The sequence below is a fragment of the Alexandromys fortis genome, unplaced genomic scaffold (assembly GCF_014885135.2).
Source record: "Alexandromys fortis isolate MF-2015 unplaced genomic scaffold, M_Fortis_MF-2015_v1.1 scaffold_150, whole genome shotgun sequence".
NCBI classification, from domain to species: domain Eukaryota; kingdom Metazoa; phylum Chordata; class Mammalia; order Rodentia; family Cricetidae; genus Alexandromys; species Alexandromys fortis.
The window spans coordinates 2684455-2711259 of NW_026068027.1; the positions used below are offsets into that span (position 1 = coordinate 2684455).

A 26805-nucleotide genomic window follows, 5' to 3' on the forward strand; every position below is an offset into this window, starting at 1 on the left:
GAATAAAAACTATATAGATGGAAAGCTAAACACAGGACCTTGAGAACTAGTCTCCCACAGTAGAAAGTAAATAATGGTGTGAGACAGAGTTCTAAAAGACAAAACAAAAACTAAAAGTCCTTGCCAATATCTTGAGCACGGAAAAAGGAGCACGTAGAAGAAGCTCTATTTTGGTTATGCTTAATCTTGATTTATGTCTGGAACCCTGAGTGGGGTGATGTAATGAACCTGCCAAGTTCTTTGATCTGTATAAAAACTGAAGCTTTGCAGAAGTAAAGTTGCAGCAGATTTTCACTACACAGTGTGTCTGTCTGTCATTTCCCTTGCATCGTATCCTGACTATCCTATCCTTCACCTTGGTCCCCCGTGGGTGGTGGTCTCCGAGAGGGACGGTCCGCGGCAAATTAGAAAAGAAATAAAAGGAAGAAAAAAACCCTCACGTTTGAGGCCAGCTGATCTAGATAGCGAGCCTATTATATCTATAGATATAAATAAATAAACCAACATTTAAATAGAATCCAAACAATGCACAGAGCCTCAGAAGGGGTCTGTGCCGGTGAAAGGCTACACAGCAAATCAAGTTCTACACCGGGCTAACACAGGCTGCTACTCCTGTGTTTCTGGGCCTGGACACATGGCACAGCTGTCAGAGTATTCGCCTGCCATGCACAAACCCAGCTGCAGCCTGAGCCCCAGAACCCCATTATCTAGGTGTGGCAGTGAATGGCTGTCACATCAACAATGGGGAAGTAGAGGCAGGAGGGACAGAAGCTCAATGTTATTCTTGGCTACACAATGAATTCAAGGCCAATTAGGGATGCCTAAGGCCTCCTCTTAAAAACCAAACCAAACCGACAACTTCAGGGGGGTTCTCAATGCTTGAGATGTATCCCTCTTTTCCTAGGCTTTTTCCTGAAATGTGTTCTTAGAGTTTCCCTGTCACCTCACTTTGCCTCCGACCCAGGAGGTCTCCTCTGAACTTAACTTTAAAACCTCGGTAACTTTCACCCCTCAGATAAGAGTTAGAGGCCATGATGACTCCCTCCTCAAGAATCATCCGGTATTCCTGGTGGTTTACGGAAGACATGGAACCACCACGCAGACGCTAACTACTGACAACGAGGGCCTTGCTCCCTTCACACTGGACACAGCCACCTGGAATGGGACAGACATTTCTCTGGAGGTGAGCCCTGGGGAGCAGCATCCCAGATGAGAGAGGGACTCCCCCCTGAGGAAAGGCTCAAGACTTCTCTTTGCAGTTCTCCCTTGGCATGCAGCACCCACACTATCATTCACTGGTCCCACAAAAGGTTTCCCTTAGACTCTTTCTATTTTTAGTATTAATCAGATGAAAACCCTCATTCCCGAATCGCTACACCGCTTATAGTCTGTCCTCCTTTCTGATCAAGGATGGACCTGAAACCCGAGTAGGAAGGGAAGTGGTTCTGAGAAGCCTTCTTCCTCCCTTTCCCTCTTGTAAAAATGGATCTCTGGGGTCAGTTTTCAACTGTCGTGACTAAACACCTAAAACAACCAACTTAAAAAGAGAAAACCTTTAATATGGTTCATGGTTCCACAGTTTTTAGTCCATGATCACATGGCCCTCTGGCTCTGGGTCTGTGGTGGCACAGTGTGTCATGGCAGGAGCAGAGGGAAGGGGACAAGTATTCAACTCATGATGGCCAGAAAGTGGGGGTGAGGTGGGGCGCCAGGGTCTATTATCCCCTCAAGGGTGCCCTCCCATCGGGTTCTATTTCCTAGAGGTTATTCCACTTTTCAGTAGTGCCACAGGCTGGAAACCAAGCCCATGACACAAGGCTTTTGGGGGACATTCATGATGCAAGTGGGTTTCAGACCACGTGGAGGGAAGACTGGTTATATTTGTGATTAGCTGGATGCCTGAGCAGTGAGTGCCACGAAGCAGTCACACACTGCGCCTATAGACTGGAAGGCACCCACCACCCATCCATCCCTGTGGCAGATGATTCTGGGGGACCTTTGTGTATGTCCATGGGCCCACAGGCTGCAAGCTGGCGTTCTGCCTGTCATATCCCAGCCTGCTAGTCCATTTGTATGCTCACAGCCGGGAGGAAGCACAAGGACCAGAACTGACCCACCAGGACTTTTCCAAGTCGCTGGCTGGCATATGCTAACATCCTGTTGCCGTCAGTGAGTTATGTGGCAGACACATAGGAGGGCACTATATGATTACCTGGTGAAAAATATTGGTACAGATATACGACAAACTGGAGCCATTGTGGGAGTCATTCGGCAGTAATGACTAAGCAAGCTCATACAATTTGTCTTGTAGCTAATTTAACTGGGTATTTATTCTAGGCTTCAGTCAGTCGTTGCTTTCAGGAATAACTATTATTCAACCTCCTCGTCCTCTATACCTAGTTTTCTTATCTCTGAAATATAAACTTGGTCATGCTTATCTACCCAGCTGGCACAAGTCTTAAGAAGGTATATTGCCCAAAAACTCTACTCAGCCTTCCTGCCCTTGTCTTCTACATCACAATCTTCCTGCACACACCTTTCGTAGATGGCCATCTGTCCTTGGCCAGGCCTCTAGGAAAATGCCCACTTGTCATTTGTAAACATTCTCAGGAAGTGAAAATTGGAAAGAAAGAGCTCTGTGATTAGGAATACACATCTCCTCTTCCTCCTCTTCCCTTCTCTTCTCCTCTCTTCTCTTCTTCTTCTTTCCTCCCCTCCTCTCCCCTCCCCTTCCTTCCTCTCCTCTCCTCTTTTCTTCTCCTTTCAGGGCAAGTTCCAACTGGAGGATGTGGTGTATAATCCAGAGGTAGTTCCTCGTTACTACCAAAACGCCTATCTGCACCTGCAACCCTTCTACAACACCACTCGCAGCTTCCTGGGCATCCGGCGGCCAAGTGGCCTGGTGAGGTGTGGCCAGACCCAGGAGGTGCTAGTGGACTATTCCATCAATCCAGAGGATGCTAGACCAAACCAAGAAGTCATCGTCTCCTACTACGTGAGTTGGGAGATGGGGGCTTGTGACAGGCTATTGAGACGGAGTCAGCCAGGGAGGAAGGACAGAAGCCTTGATGGAGAGATGATGTAGGACATGTGTATAATTGCTGAAGTGTAGAGATGTGTTTCAAAAGTTAAGACTTCCGAAGCTGGGGATGGTGGTGTATACCTAGAATCCCAGCGCTCAGGAGGTAGAGACAGGAGGTCAGAAGTTTAAGGCCAGCCTGGGCTACACAAAATCCCATCTCAACAACCAACCAACAAAACCCAGTTAGGCATGTGGTCTCCATGCCTGGAGTCTCAGCACTAAGGCGACGGAGGCAGAAGGATTGCTTGCAACTTCAAGGCTAGCTTGAGCTCCACAGCAAGACCCAGTCTCGAAAAGGCAAAAGAATAAAAGGTTTTTACAGTCGTCTTTCAACTCGGTCTTTCAAGCAGCACACAGTTAAACCTTTAAGCACTCCTCAGCTACAAGTTCTGTACTTCAGCAATCAGTGAAGCCTGGATGCAGTAATGTGTCCAGATCTGCACACCATCATCATGTTTTATGCCCCTGCAATGTTTAAGCATACATGGGTAGTCTGTTTACGGCAGTTCTCCAGTTGTTCCTAGCCTGAGCAGTCCTAGATGCTTGTGTTATTGGCATACCCAAGGTTCCACAGTCTTCCTTTATTCTGTCTACCCAGCGTTTTTCAGGCCTTCCTCTTCGCCCTTATCCCATGCCCTCCTCCAAGCAGTGTTATGTTCGGGGATCTGCCGTCATTCATTCTCCTAACATGACTGAAGTCTCTCAAGCGCCATTGCTGTATCCTGTAGTTTATACTTCCTTCTGTAGATGGAGATGTTTCTTAAAGTCATCATTGTGCAGCCTGTCTCTTTGTGTGACGCCTGGAATCCTCCTGACACACGCCATCTCAAACACATTCAGCCGCTGTTCTGAGGAGCATTTCATTGTCCAGGTTTTGGAGTTGTAAAGAAGGCAGCTCAGGACAAGTGTTTCATATTCTTGTAATTTTGTTGCTGTCGTTATGTCTCTTGCTGACCAAACCTTTCCTAGTGGCTGGAATGCAGCCCTCGCTTTCCCTATTCGCCTCTTGACATCTGAAATAGTTCCCTCCTTTTAACATAGGTCTCCTCCCAGATAGACAAAGTTGGCTCTTTGTTTGAGGTTCTGGTTCTTTATTACAAAGGTAAAATCCTGTGTGCCCTTCCCATGTGTTGTATCTCAGGCTTCTCGATGTTTGCTTTTCCTACCAAGGGTTTCCCTTTCTTCCCCCACTCTATTTTCCATGGTCTCTACAGCTCATTTGGACTGTCAACAAGTAGTGCTGTACTGTAGGCGAAACGCAAGCTGTTGATTCGCACACCACCTATCCGCACTCTTAGCTCCTCCTCCAGGGCTGTTGCTCTTATTAATCCCAGGAATATTTTGAAGAGCAGTGGTGAGAGGACGCATCCCTGCAACACTCCTACGATTGTCTTAAATTGACTGCTTAGTTCTCCACAGACTATGACTGATGCAAAGGTATCTTTATAGGCGTTTTCTGATATTTGATTTTTTCTGGGTACCTGTAGAACCTCATGGTTTCCCAAAGTCCTTTCCTCCAAATGCTGTCTAATACCTTCCTGAAGTTGATGTAACAGACATATGCTTTTTCCAAATTCTTCGTATATTTCTGCCAGTTGCCTCAAAGGGAAGATCTGATCAATTGTGGTCCTGATGGCTCTGAATCCGTACTGGGCCTCTGCTGGGATTTCCTCTGTTCTGCCCTTGATCCTTTGCAGGATAATGGAGAAGGAGATCTTGCTGCTGTGTAACAACAGGCTAATGCCTTTGTAATCTGAATAGTTCCGTTTGTCCTTCTTCTTGTATATGGGAATTGTGACTGAGTGCTTCCATTCTGTGGAATCACTTCGTGTTCCCATATCTCTCTGAAGAGTCTGAGAAGCTCCTTGGCCCCTGAGCCTATAGTATCTCCAGCTCCTCCACTGTGATGTCATCCTTGCCTGGGGTCTTCTTACATTTTTCTGTCTTGATAGCTTCCTCTATCTCACTCCTGGCCATATTTAATATTTCCTCATTGCCTCTGGCATTTGAGTGGCTGCTGAAGTGTTTCTCGTTGTCATCTATGCTGACAGCATTAGGGACATTGTATAAGGTGTCAAAGTATTGTCTCCATCTTTGCTTTACTTCTCCTGGTTCTGTTAATAAATAATCTTGCTCATCTTTCATCACCTGAATCTGCAGAACATATCTGGCAGTTATCCATCTGATAGCTTCATAGATAAGATGTGTTTTATCATGGAGTCTAGCCTCTTTGACCTCTTTGCATACACCTGTACATACAGCTCTCTATCCTCCACTCTCCTTTTGACCTTTTGTCACAGATAGTTGTGGTGTTTTGCTGCCTGCAGATTGCCTCTTCCTTTGCTCTTTAGCTTCCTTCTTTTTTCTGCCAGGTTGATCGTCTCCGCAGTAAGCCATTCTACTGGTGTTGCCCTTTTTGCATAACCAGTTGTCTCCTTTGAAGCCTCCTATATGGCTTTCGATTTTCTGTCATTCGTTCTCTATATTTGTAAAAAGTTGTTAACGAGTTTCCTCATCTGTTTTTCAGCCGTTCTCCTGTACTCTCTCCGTACAGTTGGGCTCATCAGTTGTTTATGATCGATCTTCCGGTTCGTCTTGCCTGGCATGCCTTTCCTAAATTTCAGATAAATGTTGGCCATAACAAGTTGGTGATCTGACCCTAAGTCAGCACTAGGAAATGACCAGCTGTTTTGGATGCTAGATAAACACTTCCTGCTGACCAGAGTGTAGTCAGTTTGGCTGTGTGTGCATTTGTCAGGGAATTCCCATGTCCAACATCTTGATGGTCTTGCCTGCTTGAAGTTTGTGTTGGATACCTACAAATCATTTGTATAGCAGAGATCAAGCAGCCACTCCCCTCTATTGTTCCTTTGTCTGAATCCATATGTTCCCACGACACTACAGTCCATTCTTTCTCCGGATCCTACTCCTGCATTGAAGTCACCCAGAACGATTAGTATGCCATTCTTACGCGCCCTGCTGACCTCATTCTGTAGATCTGTGTAGAAACTGTTGGTGCTGTCCTCTTCTGCTTCTGTTGGTGTGTAAACCTGTACTGGCAACTAACTGTATTGCACCATCTTGAAATAAAGCCAGGGATGGGGGGTTAAAGACAAAGAGTTTTTAAAAAGGAACCCGTTGTGACTATGTAGGAAAAAACAAATGAGAAAATGTTGCTGGTCGGGGTTGGAGCAAGATAGCTGAGTGGGAGCCGAGGGAAAGAGAATGTGGGGCTCAGAAAGGATTTCATTCTGTAGTTCATTGCTCAATTTTTAGTTAGAGTTTTTGTTACTGCTCATGATCGAACCCCTGCGAGCAAGGACTCTACCACTGAGTTGTCCCCCTAGTCCTTCACTGCCATGCACATACATAATACAGTGTGAATGTGTTTGTGTGTACACGTGTGCGTGCGTGCATGTGCGGTGAGCACATAGAGACCAGAGAGCAGCCTTGTGGAACTGGTTCTCTCTTTCCTACCTTTTTATGAGTTCTGGGGTCCGAACACAGGCTTCTTGACTCACTGAGCCACGTATCCTGCCAGGCCTGCACTACTTCCTTTTTTCTTTTCTTTTCTTGATTTGTTTTTCAAGACATAGTTTCTCTGTGTATCCCTGGATGTCCTGGAACTAGCTCTGTAGACCAAGCTGGCCATGAACTCACAGAGATTCGCCTGCCTCTGCTTCCCAAGTGCTGGGTTTAAAGGCGTGCCCACTACCGCCCGGCTTCTGGACTATATTCAAAGCAATGTTATAAACTGAAAATTTATAACATTTTAATTTATTTATTTAATTTATTATTTAATTTATAACATATAGCAGTCTCAGTGGGGAAGCAAAATCCCAAACTGGGGGCTGGAGAGATGGCTTGGTGGTTAAGAGCACTGGCTGCTCTTCCAAAGGTCATGAGTTCAATTCCCAGCAACCACATGGTGGCTCACAACCATCTGTAAAGAGATCTGGCGCCCTCTTCTAGTGTGTGGGCATACATGGAAGCTGAATGTTGTATACACAATAAATAAATAAACCTTTAAAAAAAAAATCCCAAACTGGTAGGCAGAAAGCAGCATGTAGAGATAAGCATGTTACTGATTGCTCATGGCGACAAAAGGAACTAGGCTCAGATAAACCTCAGGAGGTAGACCTAGACTGGATCTCTCTGTTCCCTTATGCTCTCAGTTTCTGGGACTTTGCCTCCTCTGGATCACACCGATGGTGCCTGTCATTTCACCGTCTCCAGCAAGCTATAAACACCCATCCTGACCCGGCAACATGGGGAGGGGCGTGAACAAAATAAGTCACAGTGAGAATACAGACAGCGTTCTCAGGACAGGGGTGGGAGGCGAGGCTGGGGGACTGGGTCGGAGGAAGGCGTTCTGAGAGCCAGGGGGTGGCTGAGAACTGGCAGTGAGCACTGGGGAAAGGTGGGGGCTCTATTTCAAGTGAGAGCACACAGGAAATGCTTGGGAAGCAGCATTCATTCCCCTTCCTGCGAGCCAGATCAGCTCAGACAGTGGAAGATCAGTTGAATTGAACTGTAATAAAGAACGACCGTGAGGTTGGGTTTTTAGCTGACTTCATACAACAAGGATTATAAAACAATAAAACCTGGAGATCCTGGAGAAGTCCTGGACTTCTGCTGTGAAGGATCCTTTTCTTTCTTTTGTTTTATTTGTGCTGTCTGTCCTTTGTTTCCCGCCACCCTCACTGGCTCCCAGCCAAGCCTCTACTTGGAGCCGAGCCATCAGGCCCTGTGGGCAGGAGGCACCCTGCCTGTGATAAGCCTATAGCTGCTAGGTGAGGCACTGTGCAGGCGCTGGAAGTGTGCAAGGAGCTGGAGTTCATGGTGGGGGACAGGTATGCTCCCCAGGTAGGACCTAGAGCAAAGACACTGACTACTGGATTATTTATTTATTTATTTATTTATTTATTCCCTCTTTGGTAGGTAACAGGGAAAGGGAGTTTGCAGATGGCGGGGCAGAAACACCTGAAGGTTAAAGAGAAAGGTGAGTGAGGGCACATGCTTCTGGGAGGGAGATGTGGGACAGTCCTGGAGAAGAGCTCCCGTAAGCAAAGGCAGCTGGAGGAGAGACTAGCAAGAAAGGAGGGACAGCGTGGACCCTGAAGCGTCCCCAGACACTGCAGAAGAGCGTGGATGGGTGGGTGGCTGTGCAGCCTTGCTCCTCTGCCCCTCTTCCTCTTCAGGACCAAAAGGCTCCTTCTCCCTCTCGCTAACCTTCACCTCCAGAATGGCCCCTTCCCCTTCTCTCGTCATCTACACGATATTCCCCAGTGGAGGTGTCATAGCCGACAAAATTCAGTTCTCCATGGAGATGTGCTTCGACAATCAGGTAAGGCAGCCGTGAGAACAGTCATGAAAACGAGCTGGGTGAAGAGAAAGCTCTCTTCTCGTGTCTGATAGAGTGGGAGACCAATCGGGTTCAGCGCAATCTGAAGAGACTATGGAAGAGGTTGTAACACTGTGTTTGTATCTTTAGTGGTTTAGATCTATGCTGAAATCGGTCTCTCCCCACACTGGTCCCCCAGTTTCCTTGCCTCCTCCTGCTTCCCCTCCTCCTCTTCTTCTCACCTCCTGAAGTCACCCGGGGTGGGTAAGGTGAGTTCAGGGACAGGAGCAGTCTAAACTATAGGCAGGCTGCCCCAGTAGGCGTGTTCTGCACCTCTGGTCCATACATTCTCTCCCTTCCTTTTCCCTTCTCCCTCCCTTTCTCCTCCTTCCCTTCTCTTCTCTTTATTTTTGAGACAAGGGTCTTGTTATGTAGCCCAGGCTGGCCTCCCTCCTGCCTCTGTCTCCCAAGAAGTGCTAGGATTAGAAAAGCCCATGTCACCACAGCTGGCCATATGTCCTCCTGCCCCCAATTTTTCTCTAAACTTTATCAGTTTCTCCACTTTCCCCATCTCTGTTCTAACATTCTAGTGTCAAAGAAATATATGTTATAAATATTCTAACAGTGGGGCTGAAGAGATGGCTCAGCCGTTAAGAGCACTGGCTGTTCTTCCAGAGGACCCAGGTTCAATTCCCAGCACCCACAATGGCAGTTCACAACTGTCTGTAATTCCAGTTCCAGGGGATCTGACACCTTCACACCAAAGCACATAAAATAAGTTAAATAAATTATAAAAAAGTAAAAAGTGATCTAACAGTGATGGAATAGGTTAGATCCCAGGCAGAGGCCTGCTATCTGATCATCCGAGTCCAATTGCTTCCCCCACTGTCCGGGCTGATCCACTGCATACGTTTCTCTTCCCCAGGTCTCCATTGGCTTCTCGCCTTCCCAGCAGCTCCCAGGAACAAAGGTGGAGTTGCGGCTGCAGGCAGTGCCTGGGTCCCTGTGTGCGGTCCGGGCTGTGGATGAGAGTGTTCTACTCCTCAGGCCAGAGAGAGAGCTGACCAACAGCTCTGTGAGTGGGTGGTCTGGGGACTGGGCTGGGGTGGTCTGGGACTGGGCTGGGGTGGTCTGGGACTGGGCTGAGGTGGTCTGGGGACTGGGCTGGGGTGGTCTGGGGACTGGGCTGAGGTGGTCTGGGGCAAAGGAGATGGTGGAGACAATGGTTTAGCTGCATTTGAACACGGCAGTGGGCAGGGGTCCTGGGGAAGTAACACCCCAAGGAAAGGTGCTAGAAAAGCTGCCATTTGAAAGTAGACCCTGTGTGGCGGCACACACCTGTAAAGGCAGCACTAGAGAGGGTGAGGCTGCCAGTTCATAGCCAGCCTGGGCTATATAGTGAAGCCAGGAAGGAAGGAAGGAAGGAAGGACAGGAGGAAGGAGGAAGGACGGAAGGACAGGAGGAAGCAAGGAAAAATAAAGATATTTGAAGGACATACTAATATAGAAGCTGAGACGGAAGAAGGGTGAATCAGAAGGCATGAGGCCCCAGGAAAGTGCCATGAAGGTTACGGCAGAACAAGTAGAAGAATCTGTACAAGTGAAGCGAGACAGCATGAGCCCTGGGGCAGAACGGGCGTGGCTCCCACCTGCTGTACTGAGTTGGTCTTGTTCTCCCACCCCATCACAGGTCTACGGGATGTTTCCATCCTGGTACAATTTTTACCCCTACCAAGTAGCTGAATATGACGAGTGCCCGGCACACAGCCCATGGGACTTCCCTCGACCCCTCTCCGATCCCGCACCCAGAGAGGGACTGAGGAGTCATTCAATCATCTGGAGACCCTGGCTCTCTGAAGGCGTGGACCTGTTCAGCTTCTTTCGGGTAGATGCCCCGACACTTCTGCTCTTAGGAAAACCATGGTTGTGGGAACAGGGGACAGGAACGCCACATCTAAGAAAGCAGAGCGGCTCGCGTGGGCACTGGCGGGAAGGAATGCGGGAGAAGCTCTGACGTGTGGGATAGTCTCTCTAGGCTCTTCTGCCTGGAAAACTTGTCTGGCGAAGGAACCGCTGTGTGAGGCTGTTCTAGAACTCTCTCCACGGCCCTCACAGGTGACACTTGAGAAGGGACAGTGGGGGAGGTAACCCAGAGGTCTGTATTGTCACATAAAACAGTTGATAGGTGTTTTAAGAGCAGGGCTTGGGACGCATGTGAGCCAAGTCCAACCAGGAGATGTCCGAGGTCATGTCTCCACGACTTCTTCTTCTGTGTGTTCTTCCTAATGCTTGCCTTTCTGTAGCACTGGTATTTTTGTAGGACTGATTAATCCGGTATGGTCTTGGCCCTCAGAAGTCAAATACTGAGGACACAGTGACATTTGGGAGAAGCATAAACATCTTTATTTTTAATGAACTTAAGATCGAGCTAGTTAGGTCCTTTTAGTCACATTGAAGTCTCACAAATTGTTATCTTCCTTTCTTTGTGGTTTGGGGGGATGGGACTCAAGGCCACTCGTGTTTTCTGCCACTGAGCTGCACACCCAGACCACAAGTGACCTACTGAGTCCAGTCTCCATGGCCGAACGCTGGGTGATAGCCGTTAGTCTCACCATTAACAACAAAAACATATTTGGATTCGAACCTTTGAGGATTGATCTCCTTGACTGTAGGTCAGGCCGTAGGCTAACGACACCTTCACAACCGTTATTTGTTGGTCTCTTTGGTGCTTGTCAGGACATGGGCTTGAAAATTCTATCAAATGCCAAAATCAAGAAGCCAGTAGACTGCAGCCGCCACCGTCCACTCTACAGCTCCACTGCCATGGAGGGAGGTAAGCTGCTGGCCTAGGGCTCGGAACTCTGAAAACCACTTCTGTCACCTCAGATTGGTCCTGGGTCATAGATGCAGGACGGTTTCAGAGAGTCTTTCCAGGAAGAATCTTTGAAGCCTGGGTCCCTTATCTGTCCAGTCTCTGGTCTCAGCTCTCGGTACATACTTCCCCAGTGACCTTTCTACCTCTCCTCTTCTTGGCGGTCTTTTGCTTTGTATGAGTTCTCTAGTTTGATTATGAATTTCTTACTAGCAATCTCATGAGTCTTTCGTTTTCCAAATTTGTCTTCTAAACCTTGTCAGCAGGTGGCGGTGTTGCCCGGGGGACTGGGTTCGCATCACCTTCGCCTTCACCGCAAACAGAGGGTTCTCCGGTCCGCCAGTACTTCCCAGAGACCTGGCTGTGGGAACTGTTTCCGGTCGGGTAAGGGATGCCAGAGACCACAGAAAACTCAGAATCGTCATTTCAAAAATCTCAGTGTCAGGAACTCCTCCCCCAGGGTCCCCAAACAAGCACTCAGAACAGACTCATATCTCACACCCACGTCTTGCAGACAGCATGCTCGCCCCAAATGCACACTGATGCTTAGACTACGTGCCGGTTTTGGCAAGCCACAAGCCACAGAACCATGCCGCCCCTTCTCCCTCCCGTATATGCACACCTCCCTCACCTGGGGGACTCACACCCAGTGCAGGCGGCTCTCCTTTTCCGTTTGCAGACCAGTTCTCTCAAATGCGCTCAGCTCCCGCGCCTCACTCGGGTTCTTGTGTTCCCAGGAACTCAGGCAACAAGGTGGTCCAGGTCACAGTTCCTGATACCATCACCGAGTGGAAGGCTATGACATTCTGCACCTCCCAGTCCAGAGGCTTTGGCCTCTCCCCTACTGTTGGGCTGACCGCTTTCCAGCCGTTCTTTGTTGACCTGATGCTGCCTTACTCAGTCGTTCGTGGGGAATCCTTCCGTCTTACAGCCACGGTCTTCAACTATCTCAAGGACTGCATCAGGGTGAGAGCGGGGCTGCCGGAAGCAGTACGGCCCTGTAGGCCCACCATGATAGGAAGCATGCCGGACTTCCCTGGGCGATGCCTTGTGGCTGTCACAAGCCCTGAGTCCCTAAGTCACTACCCCTTCGCCTCCCACCCCCCTTCTTTTCTTCCTTCATACTGTGGGTGGAACACATGGCTTCAAGCACCCTGGCCAAATGTCTGACCACTGAGCTACATGCCAGAACTCTTTTGTTTATTTATTTATATGTTTATTCTTTGACAATTCCATACATGACTTTATTTTGGCCATTCCCACCTCCCACTATCCTCTCTCACCCTATCCCAACCTCCCAGCCTGCTTTTATTTTGAAATAGAGGCTCTCAAAGTTGCTTCCCTTGGCCTTGAACTCACTCTGTAGCCTAACCGGGACGTGGACTTTAGCTTCCTGCCTCGCTTTCCAAGGCGTTAGGGTTTCCAGGCCTGCACTCTCAAGCTCCACTCTCGTGCCTTTTCTTTCTTAATCGTTCAGATTCAGACTCACCTGGCCCCGTCAGACGAGTACCAGGTGGAGTCCAGGGCAGCTGGTCAGGCCTCCAGCTGCCTGTGTGCCGACGAAGCCAAGACCTTCCACTGGGATATCACGGCTGTCAGGCTGGGTAAGAGAGGATTAACTGGCTGGGGAGCCGACAGGGCCCTAGCCCTCTGTGTTTCCCTGCCACGTTCGCTTGTTTCTGCTTTCCTCCTGTTCTTTGCCTCCACCTGACGAGCAAACAGATGAGCCCAATCAAGACTATTCCCAGTGTGAAAGGAGAGCTTTTGGTATTGACAACAGGACAAGGACCTATTGTGGGACAAACACGGTTTCGACTACTTTAATATACACACCCATTTTAAAAAAAAATAATTATGTGTATGTGCCAGAGTATACCATGTGCCGTGTGCATATAGGAGCCTGGGGAGGTCAGATGAAGACATCACATCCCTGGAACTGGTGTTATACATGGTTGAGAGTCACCATGTGGGTGTTGGGAACTGAACCTGGGTCCTCTACAATAGCAGCTGGAGATTTTAACCACTGAGCCATCCTTCCAGCCCCTGTACTAACTCATTCGATCTTTATACCAACCCACTGGCTGTCTCTCATGGAGTAAATCCCTGCAATCAAAAGATGGCCTTTTGACTTAATGGTTATAAACTTTTGGAAAATTTAGTGGGTTGGAAGAACAAATGTTTACTTGTTTATACACTGTCACATATATTCTGGGCTGGCTTCAGACTCACTATGTAGCTGAAGATGGTCTTGAACTTTGGATCCACACCTTGAGCTCCTGAGTGCTAGGTTTATAGGCATACGTGACCACACCTGGTTTACGTGGCACTAAGGTGTGTCATGAAGCAGTCAAGCTTCAAACCACGGCTGTGGGCTCACCTGAAGACTTGAGAGAAACCCGCTTACTTCAGAGGCCCCGTTTCTAGCAGGTTCATGGACCGAATGCCACGTTCTTAGCTTCAGCTGTGAGCTGCAGCCCCCATTCCACGTCTCACAGGGGTCTTCTCTGGGCTGCTCACCACAAAGCCGCTGTTCTCCGGAGCCCATGGCTGGCAAGTCTGCGCACCAGAGAGAACCTGCGGCCTTTGTGTGACAATCAGAAGGGCTAACCCATTACTTCTGCTCTATCTCATCACTAAAAATAAGTCACTTGGGGACCAGCCTCAATGGCAGAGTGATGGCCTAGTATATGTCACAAAGCCCCCAGTTCCACCCTCAGCACCAAAACTACACACACACACACACACACACACACACCCCCAACCAACCAACCAAACAACAAAAAGCCACCCTACCTTACTCAAAGGAATCACTCAATCCAGCCCACACCCCAGAAGAGGTAGCCATCAAACTGCAGGACTCCCGCACCTTTAGAAGTCTCCTTCCACACTGCCTCCCCATCCCTGGCATCACCTGGGAATACCTGAGAAGTGCAGAATCCAGGCTGCACCCCAGGCCTCTGAGTTAGAGCTTGCCCCGTGACAAGGTCTCAAGTGATGGTTGGGCCACAGCAGTTTGAGAGTCTCAAGGGGGAGAGGCCTCGCTGGTCCCTCTGGTTGTTATGCTGACTCTCCCCTTCCTTGACCTCCCCTCAGGTCATGTCAACTTCACCATCAGTACAGAGATCGTAGACAGCAGTGAACTCTGTGGGGGCCGGAAGGCGGTTGTCCCTAACAGAGGCCGGAGCGACACTCTCATCAAGGCAGTCCTTGTCAAGGTGAGGTCTTTCAGGATGGCTATCAGAGGCGGAGGCAGCAACCATCTAGGATGCTCAGTGTCCCACCCTGCCAGTCAGATTCATAGCCCTCACACTCTCCCTCCAGTCTGGAAGTTTCTGTGTTCTCCTCCATTGGCCCTTCCATCTTAGCTATTTGCCTGACACACGTGGCCTATGGAAGCGCTCAGTGTGATGCCAGGCTCAGTGCAAATACTCAGATGAGCATTAGCTTCCCTGATTAGAATTCATGATCTCATCAGTTGCTTTTCTAACCCATGACAAACCCCATTGTTAGCCTTGCTTCTTAAAAACTTTCCTTAAGGTTCCTCTAACCATAGGCTGTGTTTGGAAAGGGTCCGTTCTCTTACATTCTGAGGGAAGTGTGGGAGCTTGAGGAAGAGCCTCCTCTCCATCCTCCCTGCTTCATCTGATGCTTACTCCATTGTACCGTGCAGCCTGAAGGCGTCCTTGTGGAGAAGACTCACAGCTCATTGCTGTGTCCGAAAGGTGGGTAGACCCAAGAGGGTGGCTGGGCTGATGTCCTTAGGGCAATAAGTGATTCTCATACACAAAAGGAGTTGCTGGATGTGGTGGCACAGCCTACAATCCCAGTCGAGTGCAGAGGCAGGAAGATCGCCACGAGTTGAGGTCAACTTGGTCTAAACTGGGAGTTCTGGGCTAGTAAGGGTCATATAGGGAGAGACCTTGTTACCAAAACAAAACAACCAAACAAACAAACAAGCAAAGCAGAGGCATGTGCAGGACTGTTACCCTTGCTGGGATCAAGGAACTGAAGGGCAGGATTTGAAGAAAAGGAAAGGAAAGGAAAGGAAAGGAAAGGAAAGGAAAGGAAAGGAAAGGAAAGGAAAGGAAAGGAAAGGAAATTCTAAGAAGTATGTGTATGGCTCCTTGAAATTTATTTTTAGCAAAAACCACTGTGAAACATCTTAAACACCTCTACGCAGCACCCATAGGATGTGCTGGAGAGTACAGGGCATAGGAAACCCTAGATCACAGAACTCGCTTCAGAATCCCATGATTTCTACCACCCACATCACCTTTTCTCTGTGGTCACAGGAGAGGTGGTTTCGGACTCTGTCGCCCTGGAGCTCCCTGGGGACGTGGTTCCTGACTCTACCAAGGCTTACGTTACTGTTCTGGGTAAGCGGGGTGCTTGGACAAGGTGGGCTAGAGTGTAGGCAGCGTGGGGATCTGAAGCACCCCCAGTCTGAAGGAGGGGAAGAAGAGAAGCGAAGCCTGTTTAAGAGCAATGCTCCAGATGGGATTACAAATCTAGTTTCAAATGAAGGCGTTGTTTGGGGCTGGAGGTTAAGAGCACATTCTGCTCTTCCAGGACCAAACAACCATGTCAGTTGACTGAAACTTGCTTGTAACTGTACTTCTAGGGGATCTAGCACACTCTTCCGGCCTTTGAAAATACTTACACACACACACACACACACACACACATTCACACACAGAGACACATACAATAAAAACATATATCATTTTTTAAAAATGAAGAAATCGAAGCAGGATACAAATAAAATCTTTTAAACTACTAAGTCACTGGGGCAGGAGGAAGCTTGCTGTTACAGATGCTGGATATGTGTTTGGGTTTAAGGTATCTATAACCCGGGTAGAGAAAAGATAAAATGTTTGCTACAGCCATTTATCAAAAAAGCATCTGTGTTCAGCTCAGAAGGTAGCAGCCGTGTTTGCACAAACTGCGCAGCACACTTCACTCCTTTGGGAGAGCAGTGGAAATGAGACGTGGAGTTTGATGCATTCATCTGGCCCCTGAGCCCCTATGTGACCTGGACACGGTCACAGATAACCCCAGCCTTCATTCCCCTCTGTCAAACAGTGACAGTGACCACCCCTCAGCACTGACATAGAACTAAGATATGTGATGTAGAGCTGTCACTCCTGGGAGGAGCCGGGGACTGGCCAGTCCTTTCTTTAGTCTCTCACCTCTACTAAGATTCCTTCCAGGTCACTACTGTGACCTACCAGTAACTCAGCTACTACATTCATTTCCTCCAGTGGATCAGCCCATGAAATTTGTCTCCACCCTGAGAACATGGATCATTTCTTTTCCCTTTCTGTCTCGAACAAATTCCTTTAATACAGTCTGATGTCGAGTGCATATTTATAGATTTGAATTGAATCTAATGTGTAAAACACAAGTGAGTCATAGTATCCTGCTAGTTGGCTTATGGGGTGTGTGCTATGTCAGTAGGCGTAACTTGGAGAAAGTATCTGTGTTGTGTTTGTCAGGGAGAAATGCGCCCTTTGGGAGTAAATCTAGGTGCAGTTGAGGAGCTTAGGTATTAAGGCTAAGTATGGCAAGTTTGGTATGCCACACGCAACATCTCTGGCAACATGTAAAACCCCTGTACTCCCTTAGACGGCCTGTGTGCTTTCCTGAACTGCTGCCTTATTATGCCCAGTATTAGAGAACTGTGTTAGACTTGTTGGCTTGTAAGAAATGTGACTGTTTTCTAATGCTGTCCTCTTGACTGTGAACCCCAATGCTGTCCTTGTGACTGTGAACCCCAATGCTGTCCTCGTGACTGTGAACCTCTCATGCTGTCCTTGTGACTGTGAACCACCTTGGTTTCCTTGTCTTGTTTTATGTGTATGGTGTTTTTCTGTATGGATGTATGTCTGTTGTCTGGTACCCCGGAGGTCAGAAAGAGGGCATCAGATCCCCTGGAACTGGAGTCACAGATGCTTGTGAGCTATTATATAGGTTCTGGGAACCCAACCCAGGTCCTCTGCAAGAGTAGTGTTCTTAACTGCTGAGCCTTCTTTCCAGTCCCTAACTGTGAGCTCTTAAAAAGGTAGAAAATATGGTAAACTTGCAGTTTCTCCCTGGGACACACAGCAAGTTCTATTATGTGTTTGAAAAAAAAAAATCACAAGTCTTATAAATTCCTTCTGGCCAGGTGGTGCTAGCACATGCCTATAATCCCAGCACTCAGGAGGCAGAGACAGACTGAGTTTGAGGCCAGCCTGGTCTACAGAGGGAGTTCCAGGACAGCCGGGGCTACACAGAGAAACTGTCTTGAAAAAACAAACGAAACTTCCTCCTTTCCTTTTTAATCCATATCCTTTATTTCTCTACCTGAATTGCAGGAGACGTCATGGGCACAGCACTCCAACACCTGGACGGCCTGGTGCAGATGCCCAGCGGCTGTGGCGAACAGAACATGGTCATTTTCGCTCCCATCATCTATGTCTTGCAGTACCTGGAGAAGACAGGGCTGCTGACTGAGGACATCAGGTCTCGGGCAGTTGGCTTCCTGGATGTAGGTAAGTTAGACCTTGCTTCCTTGGACACCCTTCTGGAAGGCTTACAAAAGGTCGATAAGCTAGCTATGGAGAAGTTTAGTCTCCAAAGTGCCCGCATCCTTGCAAATCTTGACGATGTGAGCTGAAGTTGCCACGACATCTGAAAACACATTGTTTCCTCAGGGTACCAGAAGGAGCTGATGTATAAGCACAGCAACGGCTCGTATAGCGCCTTTGGGGAACAGGACGGAAATGGCAATACATGGTAACATTGCCTGCTTCCCGACAGGTTCCATACTCCAGAACCCAACTCTTGACTACCCCCTCTCCTCCCTCTCTCTCCCTGCAATCCCTTCCTCTTGTTCTTAGTCTCTGTCCTTCGATAGTGCTTAGTTTTGCTCATACCTGGTCAAGTCCCTTACTCTTTTCCCCAGGCCTCAGTGAACCCTTTTCTAGATTTCCAAGGCACTGTGTCTTCGCCCCCTTCTAGAACCAGAACAAACTGGAATTGTGTGCCATCATCTGGAGTGGTTTTTTTTTTCTTCCCTCGTGTAGGTTGACTGCCTTTGTCACAAAATGTTTTGGCCAAGCCCAGAAATTCATCTTCATTGATGACAAGAACATCCAGGATGCCCTCAAATGGATGGCAGGAAACCAGTTGGCCAGTGGCTGCTATGACAACGTGGGAAAGCTCCTGCACACAGCTATGAAGGTAGGCGTGGCCAAGGGGCCTGCATCCCCCGCTGTGTCTGGGAGTACCATTTTAGGTCTAGCCCTGCTGTGGGTGGTCCTGATCAGGTGCCTTCCAGTCTGGTCTTCAGTCCTAAGGTCTAGAGAATGAGAGGTCTTCAGCATCCTAGGGTCCAGACTGAGGGCATCAGCATCAGCTGGGAATTCGTCTGAAATGTAAATCTTGGCTCCCACCTAAGATACTGGGAGTGAGAGCCTGTGATGATCTCATTAGAAGCTGAAGTTCCATACACTGGACCAGGCAGTCTCTGGGTCTCTTGCTATTGCCTCAGGCCAGAAGCCAAGTCTTTACCCAGTGTCTTGTTTACTCTGTACCGGGTACTGTTCTCAGTACTTGTTTGATTCTGCATGTTTATAACATATCAGTGAGCTAAGTACCCGTGTGCTGCTATTCACCTCATTTACAGATAAAACAAAGGCCCAGAGATGCAGTAAACTCCGCATGCTGTAAACCAGCCCCTAAAGGCACTGGCCAGACCCTGACCCCGCCCCCAGCCCTTGTTGCCTCTACTCCTTCTCTGTTTGCGACTTTTCCTGTTGCTCTGATACAATACCCAACAAAAATTGTGTAAGGAAGGAAGGGTTTAACTTGGTGCATGGTTTGATGGAAGAAGCTGAGGGAAGTCATGGCATGCGAGCTTGAGGAGGCTGTAGGTCACATTGTATCTGCAATCAGGAAGCCGAGAGACATGCTCGCTTGTGCTCAGTTCATTTCCTTTTTTGTTTGCAGTCCAGGACCCCAACCCATGGACTGGCTACACTCCAGTGCTCTTCCCACTTTAATTAACCTACCTAATCCCTCACGGGCATGCCTAGAGGCTTATCTCCCAGGCGACTGTGTATCTCCTCAAACTGGCAGCTTAACCCTCACGCTCCCCAACACAGGGCAAGGTGCAGGGTATGTGGAAAAGCTTGCGTATTTCACAGCACACCCAACGAGACAGACACGTACTGACTTTCCTAGGGGAATGGTTCCCGTTGCTATTCTAAGACCTGGACCAGTAATCCCACACAGAAATCACATCCTCATGCCGATCGTATCAGCCCCACCTTCCTCCTCTGTTACACACTCTGTGGCTGTCTGCTTTCTGCCGCTGTGGGAACTTAGACGAGGAGAAAACGTTTTGTTTCAGCTCACGGTTGCAGAGGTTTGAGTCCACAGTTGCTTGGCCCCATCACTTCAGACCGGAGTGGAGGAGGGAGTTCTCTGAGACAGTGGCTTAATGGAAAACAGGAAGCAGAGGCACCGACAGGAAGGGAAGGGCCCTGTTGTCCTCTTCTAGGGCACACTTACAAGAACCTAACTGCCTCCTACAGCCCACCCCCTAAAAGTCCCGCCACCTCCCTATAGCACCACAGGCTGGGGACCAGGCCTTCAACACATGAGCCTTTATTCTGGGGTGCTGTTGGCGCGTGCCTCAAGACACACAACAGGAGCTGACCAGAACAAGATCCCAGGGTTTTGTTTTGTTTTGCTTAAATCCTTCTTTCTTACCAGAGCCAAACAGCCCGTTAAGAAACTCATCATAGTGGTTTGGCATGAAAGCACCCGTTAAACTCCGTGACTGTGACTTCCAGACTTAGATTGTTTTAGCTGTGTACCCGCGGACAAGCCATTTCATGTTTTTAAGTACTTATTTTCTTATTTATGGAATAAGGATAATTTAGATGCTGTAGTTTCTCAAATTTCCGAAGCTCTTTCTAGGAACAGTGTTGTGCAGGGAGGCTATACTTAATCTTCCCTGGTTAAAGGGCTGGGCTTGTGTTCCTGGTGGTGGTGGTGGTGGGGGGTGTTTCCTGTGAGAAACTTATTCCTCCACCTCTAACCTCTAATCTATCTCCTGTTAGATCTTCCTAGTGCCCACCTAGCTGGCACTCTCAGGCTGTCTCCTCCTGTGGCTTCTATTGAAGCCTTGCCTACCTCACTGTGTGTCCTGGGCAGGCAGAGCTGCAGAAAGTGCCAGTGGAGATGATTTCTTCCCACAGCCTGCACACTGTTCTCTGAGGTGTGGGCCGCAGCTCTGATCCCCCGCCTCCCTGCTTCCTCCTAGGGTGGTGTTGACGATGAGGTTTCCCTGACTGCGTATATCACAGCTGCACTGCTGGAGATGGGAAAGACCGGCAATGTGAGCTCTCTAAATCCTTGTCTTTGCCCCTGTTCACCTTGTCATTATATTTTATATATGTGTGTGTGTGTGTGTGTGTGTGTGTGTGTGTATTAGAAGACAACTTGTAGGAGATGGTTGCCTGCTTCTACTACATGGGCTCTGGATATTCAGGTCATCAGGCTTGGTGGCAAGCGACTTTATCCACTGAACTCGTGGTCCACCATTCACTCTGTTAAAGTCAAAGATCCAATGACACCCTTATTGGCTCCCGTCTTATGAGAAATGCCTTATGAACTCAATTGTTCCTCTTGACCTTTTAGGACCCAATGGTGAGACAAGGTCTGCAGTGTCTCAGGAAGTCTGTCGCCTCCACCCGCAGCCTCTACACCCAGGCCCTGTTAGCTTATACCTTCTCTCTGGCTGGAGAAGTGGAAACCAGAAGTGCCCTTCTTCACAAGTTAGAGCAGCAGGCCACTGTCTCAGGTGTGTGGGTCATGCTAGGCATTCTTTGGAATTGTTAAGGTGTGCTGTGGGTCAACCATCACTTTCTGTGCCGTCCTCTGCCTTGTCTGTGCTCACACTCAGGGGTTCTTTTGGTAGAAGCTGAGTCATAAGGTCATTATTGGGAGTTTTGAGAGAAAGTCCCTTTAAGTCCCCAAAGACATCACTGTATATTCAGAACATGGGAATGTATTTGCTGAAGTTGGCCAGATTCATTGGTGTCATAGAACCATTTTGGAGATGTTTGGTCTAAGGTCAATTTGGATATATTTAGAAAATATTTGAAGTTATGACAGAGTCATAAGTGAAAACATCAGTACATTTTCTTCTTCTATATGTGTAGAATTACATTTCCAGACAGAAATTTAATTTCAGCTTCTGTCTATATGGACACCAGCACGACACTGTCCTCTCATGTGAGCTCAGGGTAGTTTTTTGTCTTATTCGTGACTCTTGATGAGAGTGGGCAGGACCCACCTGTTCCCCGTGAGATTGATTGATTGCATTTGTCTCTTTTGTGTTAGCTTGTATTGTAATTCACATGTTTTCTGTTTTGTTCTCTCTGTTAGATGACCTCCTTGAGCTAATCAGTATCTCAGCTTCTAAAGCAGTCTCCTTCCACTCTTTATATCCATGAATCGTCAAGGTTTATTTTTTCCCCATATTCTATCCAATTGCCCTATTGGTTTATTCTATTTGATGGTCCTCATTAGCATATTTTCTGCTGTGATTCCTTAGCATTCATATACATATCTTGCCATTTTTGTTTTCAAAATGGTTAGCCTTTGAATGAGGGAAGTAAATGATGAAAAATTACTGAAATCTTGTTCGGCAGCAACAAATACCCTAAGCACATAAAATTCTTATGAGAAGTTTTTTGAATTAGCACCAGATTACTTATTTGAATTAGCACCAGAACCTATAAACTAACAAGAATGGCCCTCATGTATTTCCACGGCAATAACATTTATAGAGCTTCTATCTTCACCTTAGGGAATTATGTGTGGTTGTGTGCACATATACACGCACGCATGCGCGCACGCACGCGCACACACAGGACATGTATTCAGGGCTAATTGAATCAGCTGATTCTGAGAGGTATTTTCTAACCCATGACTGATTCTTGGCCGACACTTCTCCACTTTCAGGTGTGATGTTTACTAAGTGAAAATGGGAACATCTGTCAGCTCTAGGCATACTTTTGCAGTGATGCTTTCTTCTCTATAGGTGATTCCGTTCACTGGAGCCAGAAACCTGCTGTTTCAGATGCCAGTCCTTGGTCTGAGCCTAAGGCAGTGAATGTAGAGCTCACAGCCTACGTACTGTTGGCCCAGCTCACCAAGGACAGCCTGACGCAAGAGGAGATAGCCAAGGCCACTAGCATAGTTGCTTGGTTAGCCAAGCAACGCAATGCATATGGGGGCTTCTCTTCCACTCAGGTGAGCAGCTGACTTCTCTGGCATGGTCGGGTAAACTGTGGAGATAGAGAAACATCTCCCTTGTCCTCTGGGTCCTTATAATCATAAAGAAATGGAGAAAAAGTATATGGAAACTATACGGAAGGGTTAATGAAATCACGTCATGTGAACATGTTTTAAGATAAACCTATCAGAACCTTCCACACAGACACTCTTTTGTTTTGTTTTGTTTTTTGGAGACAGGGTTTCTCTGTGTAACAGCCCTGGCTGTCCTGGAACTCATTCTGTAGACCAGGCTGACCTTGAACTCACAGAGATCCACCTGCCTCTGCCTCCTGAATGCTGGGATTAAAGGTGTGTGCCACCACTGCCCGGCCCACACAGGCACTCTTAAAACAGGAAAGAAAGTTTTTATTGCTGGCTGGCAGCTGTACTGGGAACTTGCCCAAATCCTGCCATTCTGAACCTTATAGTCCTCTGTCATTTATGTACACAAACCACATCCTGGTTGTCACACTTAGTAAGAAGCCAGAACTATAGAAACCAAAAGGCAAGGTCAGTATTTAGGGGCTTTCCTGGAACTAAGAACTAGGTCTTTGGTGGATTAGGTCTTTATTTCCATTTCAACATGTGTGTAGGGCCTACATGCTGGGTTTTAAGATCAGAATGGTCTCTAACATGGCGTCAGTTATGTTAAAGTTATGTTATGTTAAAGTCTGGAGGCCTATATCAATGTGAATGATACCAGATGCATTTGGTTTTTTCTTTGTAGAGAATTTTTATATGTGTGCTGGTTAGCTTTTGTCAACTTGATACAAGCTAAAGCCATCTAGAAAGAGGGATCCTCAACTGGGAAAATGCCTCCATCAGATTGACTTGTAGGCAAGTCTATGGTGCATTTGTTTGTTTAATGTTTGCTGTGGGAGGGCCCAGCCCACTGCAGGCAGTGCCACCACTGGGCAGGTGGTCCCATGTGATATAGAAGAGCAGCTTGAGACAGCCGATGGCACACATCTTTACTCCCAGCCTTCAGGATGCAAAGACAGGAAGATCTCTGAGTTTAAGGCCAGCCAGGGCTACAGAATGAGTTCTAGGACAGTCAGGACTACACAGAGCAAAACAAAAACAGAGAGAGAGAGAGAGAGAGAGAGAGAGAGAGAGAGAGAGAGAGAGAGAGAGAGAAGAGAGAGAGAGGAAAGAGATGCTCCTTGGCCTCTGCTTCAGTTCCTGCCTCCAGGTTTCTGCCCTGCTTGACTTCTTGCCTCAGTGATAGACTGCAATTTAGTCATATAAACCAAATAAATCCTTTCCTCCTCAAATTGCATTTGGTCATGGTGTTTATCACAGTGGGAGAAACCAAAGTAGGACAGCATGTAAATAGGAATAGGACATGCATAATTATGGCAAAATTTATTTGTTAACAAATTATAAAGCCTATTAGGAGATCTGTACATATAAAAATTGAGGGTTCATGGACATGTTCCCTTCTCCTATTGCAGGTATTGGAAAGTTAATAAGATACAGTCTGTACTCTAAATGTTTATACCATAGAAGGAAAGCTAGTCACATTTCATACAAAGGAAGGAGCACACATCTTTAGTCCTAGTACTGGAGAGGCAGAGGCAGAGGCAGAGGACTGATCTCTGAGTTCGAGGCCAGCCAGACCCTGTCTCAAAATATCATATAAATGAAGGAGGATCTGAAATCAAACACCATAAAGATGAAAACCTTATCAAATTTAATTGAAAGACTGTGTATGTGTGTGTGTGTATGTGTGTATGCATTCTTATCATCAACTTGAAGGCTAAGAGTGGTCTTCATGTGTGCAGGTGTGTGTGTGGTGTGTGTGTATGTGTGTGCCTATTAGAGCAAGCACACTACCATTGAGCTACATGCTCAGTCTAGACTTTAAAAAACAAAACCATTTTTCCAAGAAAGTGATTAAAAGAGAGGATCTAAGAGGATATATAAATTTTGGTAGGCAACGACTAAAAAGAAGAAGAAATGATGTGAACAGAGACACCAATCTATAAAAATGCAGATTGGCTACTGGGAGAACTGGTTTAGCTGGAGCCAATGGGACAGAGGTCAGCTGGAAACCAGAGAAGCTTGTGTTATGGAGGGGCTGGCATGGCAGGTTTCGAGTTGGGACGTAATTCTGAGAGGTTAACGGTGGCATGCTTTGATCTTTAAATGTTACTTCAGAAAGGTTAACCTGTTGTTTGATATGCGGGGTAATTCGGAGGAAAGAAATCCAGGTCTTGGGAGACCAGGAGACTGTTTCATTGAACTAGGAGAGAAGCAGAAGGAGATAAAGAAGAGAGGTGGAATTTGTGATAAATTTGAATGTATCAAAATTATCTTAGAGTTTAGGGTGTAGATCAGTGGTAGAGCACTTGCCTAGCATGGGCCGGGCCTTGGGTTCAATTTACAGTGCACTCATTATACATGCATACAAGTACACACATGCACATATGTGCACTGCACATGTATACAGATACACACATGCACACATGTGTACCACATATGCATACAAGTACATACATGCACATATGTGTACCGCACATGTATACAAGTACATACATGCACGTATGTGTACTGTACATGTATACAAGTACATGCATGCACGTATGTGTACTGCATATGCATACAAATACACACATGCACATATGTGTACTGCACATGCATACAAGTGCACACATGTACATATGTGCAGCTTCTCATAACAGGGTAGTTAGTCATTACTACATTGTTCTGAAATTTAATTAAATATTTAACATGTAAAAATTACTTGCCTTCATGGGAATTACAAATTGATTTATTAAAATTAGTGTCAGGATGGGTGGTGGCACACACCTTTATTCCCCGCACTTAGGAAGTAGAGGCAGGTGGATTTCTATGAGTTTGAGGCCAGCCTGGTCTAGAGAATGAGTTCCAGGACAGGCAGGGCTATGGTTTTTTTGTTTGTTTGTTTGTTTGTTTGTTTGTTTTGAGACAGAGTTTGTCTGGGTAGCCCTGACTGTGCTAAAACTCTCTCTGTAGACCAGGCTGGCCTTGAGCTCCCAGAGATCGGCCTGCCTCTGCCTCCTCGTCCTGGCATTAAAGGTGTGCGCCAACAACAAACCAATTTAATGTTTTTTTTTTTTTTAAATACTGTGCCTCATTTCAAGGAACTTTGCTTGTTGTTTTTCTTTTGGGGATTGAAAATGGTTTTTATGGGGGGCTGGAGAGATGGCTCAGTGGTTAAGAGCATTGCCTGCTCTTCCAAAGGTCCTGAGTTCAATTCCCGGCAACCACATGGTGGCTCACAACCATCTGTAAAGAGGTCTGGTGCCCTTTTCTGGCCTGCAGACATGCACACAGACAGAATATTGTATACATAATAAATAAATAAATGAATAAATAAATAAATAGAAAATGGTTTTTATGCCAGTCGGTGGTGGCACATGCCTTTAATCCCAGCATTCAGGAGGCAGAGACAGGTGGATCACTGTGAGTTTGAGGCCAGCCTGGTCTACAGAGCGAGTTCCAGGACTGGCTCCATAGAAACATAGGCTACAGAGAAATCCTGTCTTGAAAAACCAAAAAAGAAAGTTTTATTTATTTTCAACTTTTGCTGCTGGGGATTAAAGCCTGGGCCCTGTGCCTGCTAAGCACACAGTCTGCCAGCTGGCTATACCCCAACCCTTCATGGAAATTCTTGATCAGGAAAGACGTCTTCTTGCCTAGCCCTAAGTAATTATAATACATGTCAATATCTTGTCAAGAAGTGAGAGAAGGCTTTACAACCATCAGTGACATGTACCCGTCAGAATTGTTTCTCACGAAAATCCTTGGTGATTACGAAAGGCCTCTCTCTTTCATACACTCACTCACACACACACACACACACACTAACACACACAATCACACACATATACATATACACAATCACACACACACACCAACAACACAATCACACACATATACATATACACAATCACACACACACACACACACACACACACACACACACACACACACACCGAATCTTAGCCAGTGGGAAGGTCCTTCTGTTGAATTGCTTCAGTGTGGGGAAGCAGTAGGGATCCCATGGCTCCAGCTCACAGAGGGTAGACAGAGCTTTCCAGGGGACGATTGTCTGCAGCCTCCACAGGGCTGCCCTACCCTCCCTCTTCACAGGGCAGTAACGCAGTAACTACGCATGCTCTTTTGCTC

General features: G+C 47.3%; 1 protein-coding gene across 1 annotated transcript in view; it reads left to right on the forward strand.

Annotated features, from left to right (window-relative positions):
* A2ml1 (alpha-2-macroglobulin like 1) overlaps positions 1 to 26805 on the forward strand; it is a 48841-nt gene that overhangs the window by 15160 nt on the left and 6876 nt on the right. The window contains exons 11-29 of the mRNA XM_050164162.1: positions 1016 to 1183; positions 2768 to 2995; positions 8024 to 8084; positions 8284 to 8429; positions 9352 to 9501; positions 10117 to 10311; positions 11163 to 11259; positions 11562 to 11682; positions 12036 to 12264; positions 12776 to 12902; positions 14392 to 14513; positions 14969 to 15020; positions 15591 to 15674; positions 17655 to 17831; positions 17994 to 18075; positions 18366 to 18522; positions 20612 to 20686; positions 20989 to 21151; positions 22397 to 22608. Of these exons, the coding sequence (XP_050020119.1) occupies positions 1016 to 1183; positions 2768 to 2995; positions 8024 to 8084; positions 8284 to 8429; positions 9352 to 9501; positions 10117 to 10311; positions 11163 to 11259; positions 11562 to 11682; positions 12036 to 12264; positions 12776 to 12902; positions 14392 to 14513; positions 14969 to 15020; positions 15591 to 15674; positions 17655 to 17831; positions 17994 to 18075; positions 18366 to 18522; positions 20612 to 20686; positions 20989 to 21151; positions 22397 to 22608 (2646 nt within the window). The remainder of the gene's footprint in view (positions 1 to 1015; positions 1184 to 2767; positions 2996 to 8023; positions 8085 to 8283; positions 8430 to 9351; positions 9502 to 10116; positions 10312 to 11162; positions 11260 to 11561; positions 11683 to 12035; positions 12265 to 12775; positions 12903 to 14391; positions 14514 to 14968; positions 15021 to 15590; positions 15675 to 17654; positions 17832 to 17993; positions 18076 to 18365; positions 18523 to 20611; positions 20687 to 20988; positions 21152 to 22396; positions 22609 to 26805) is intronic.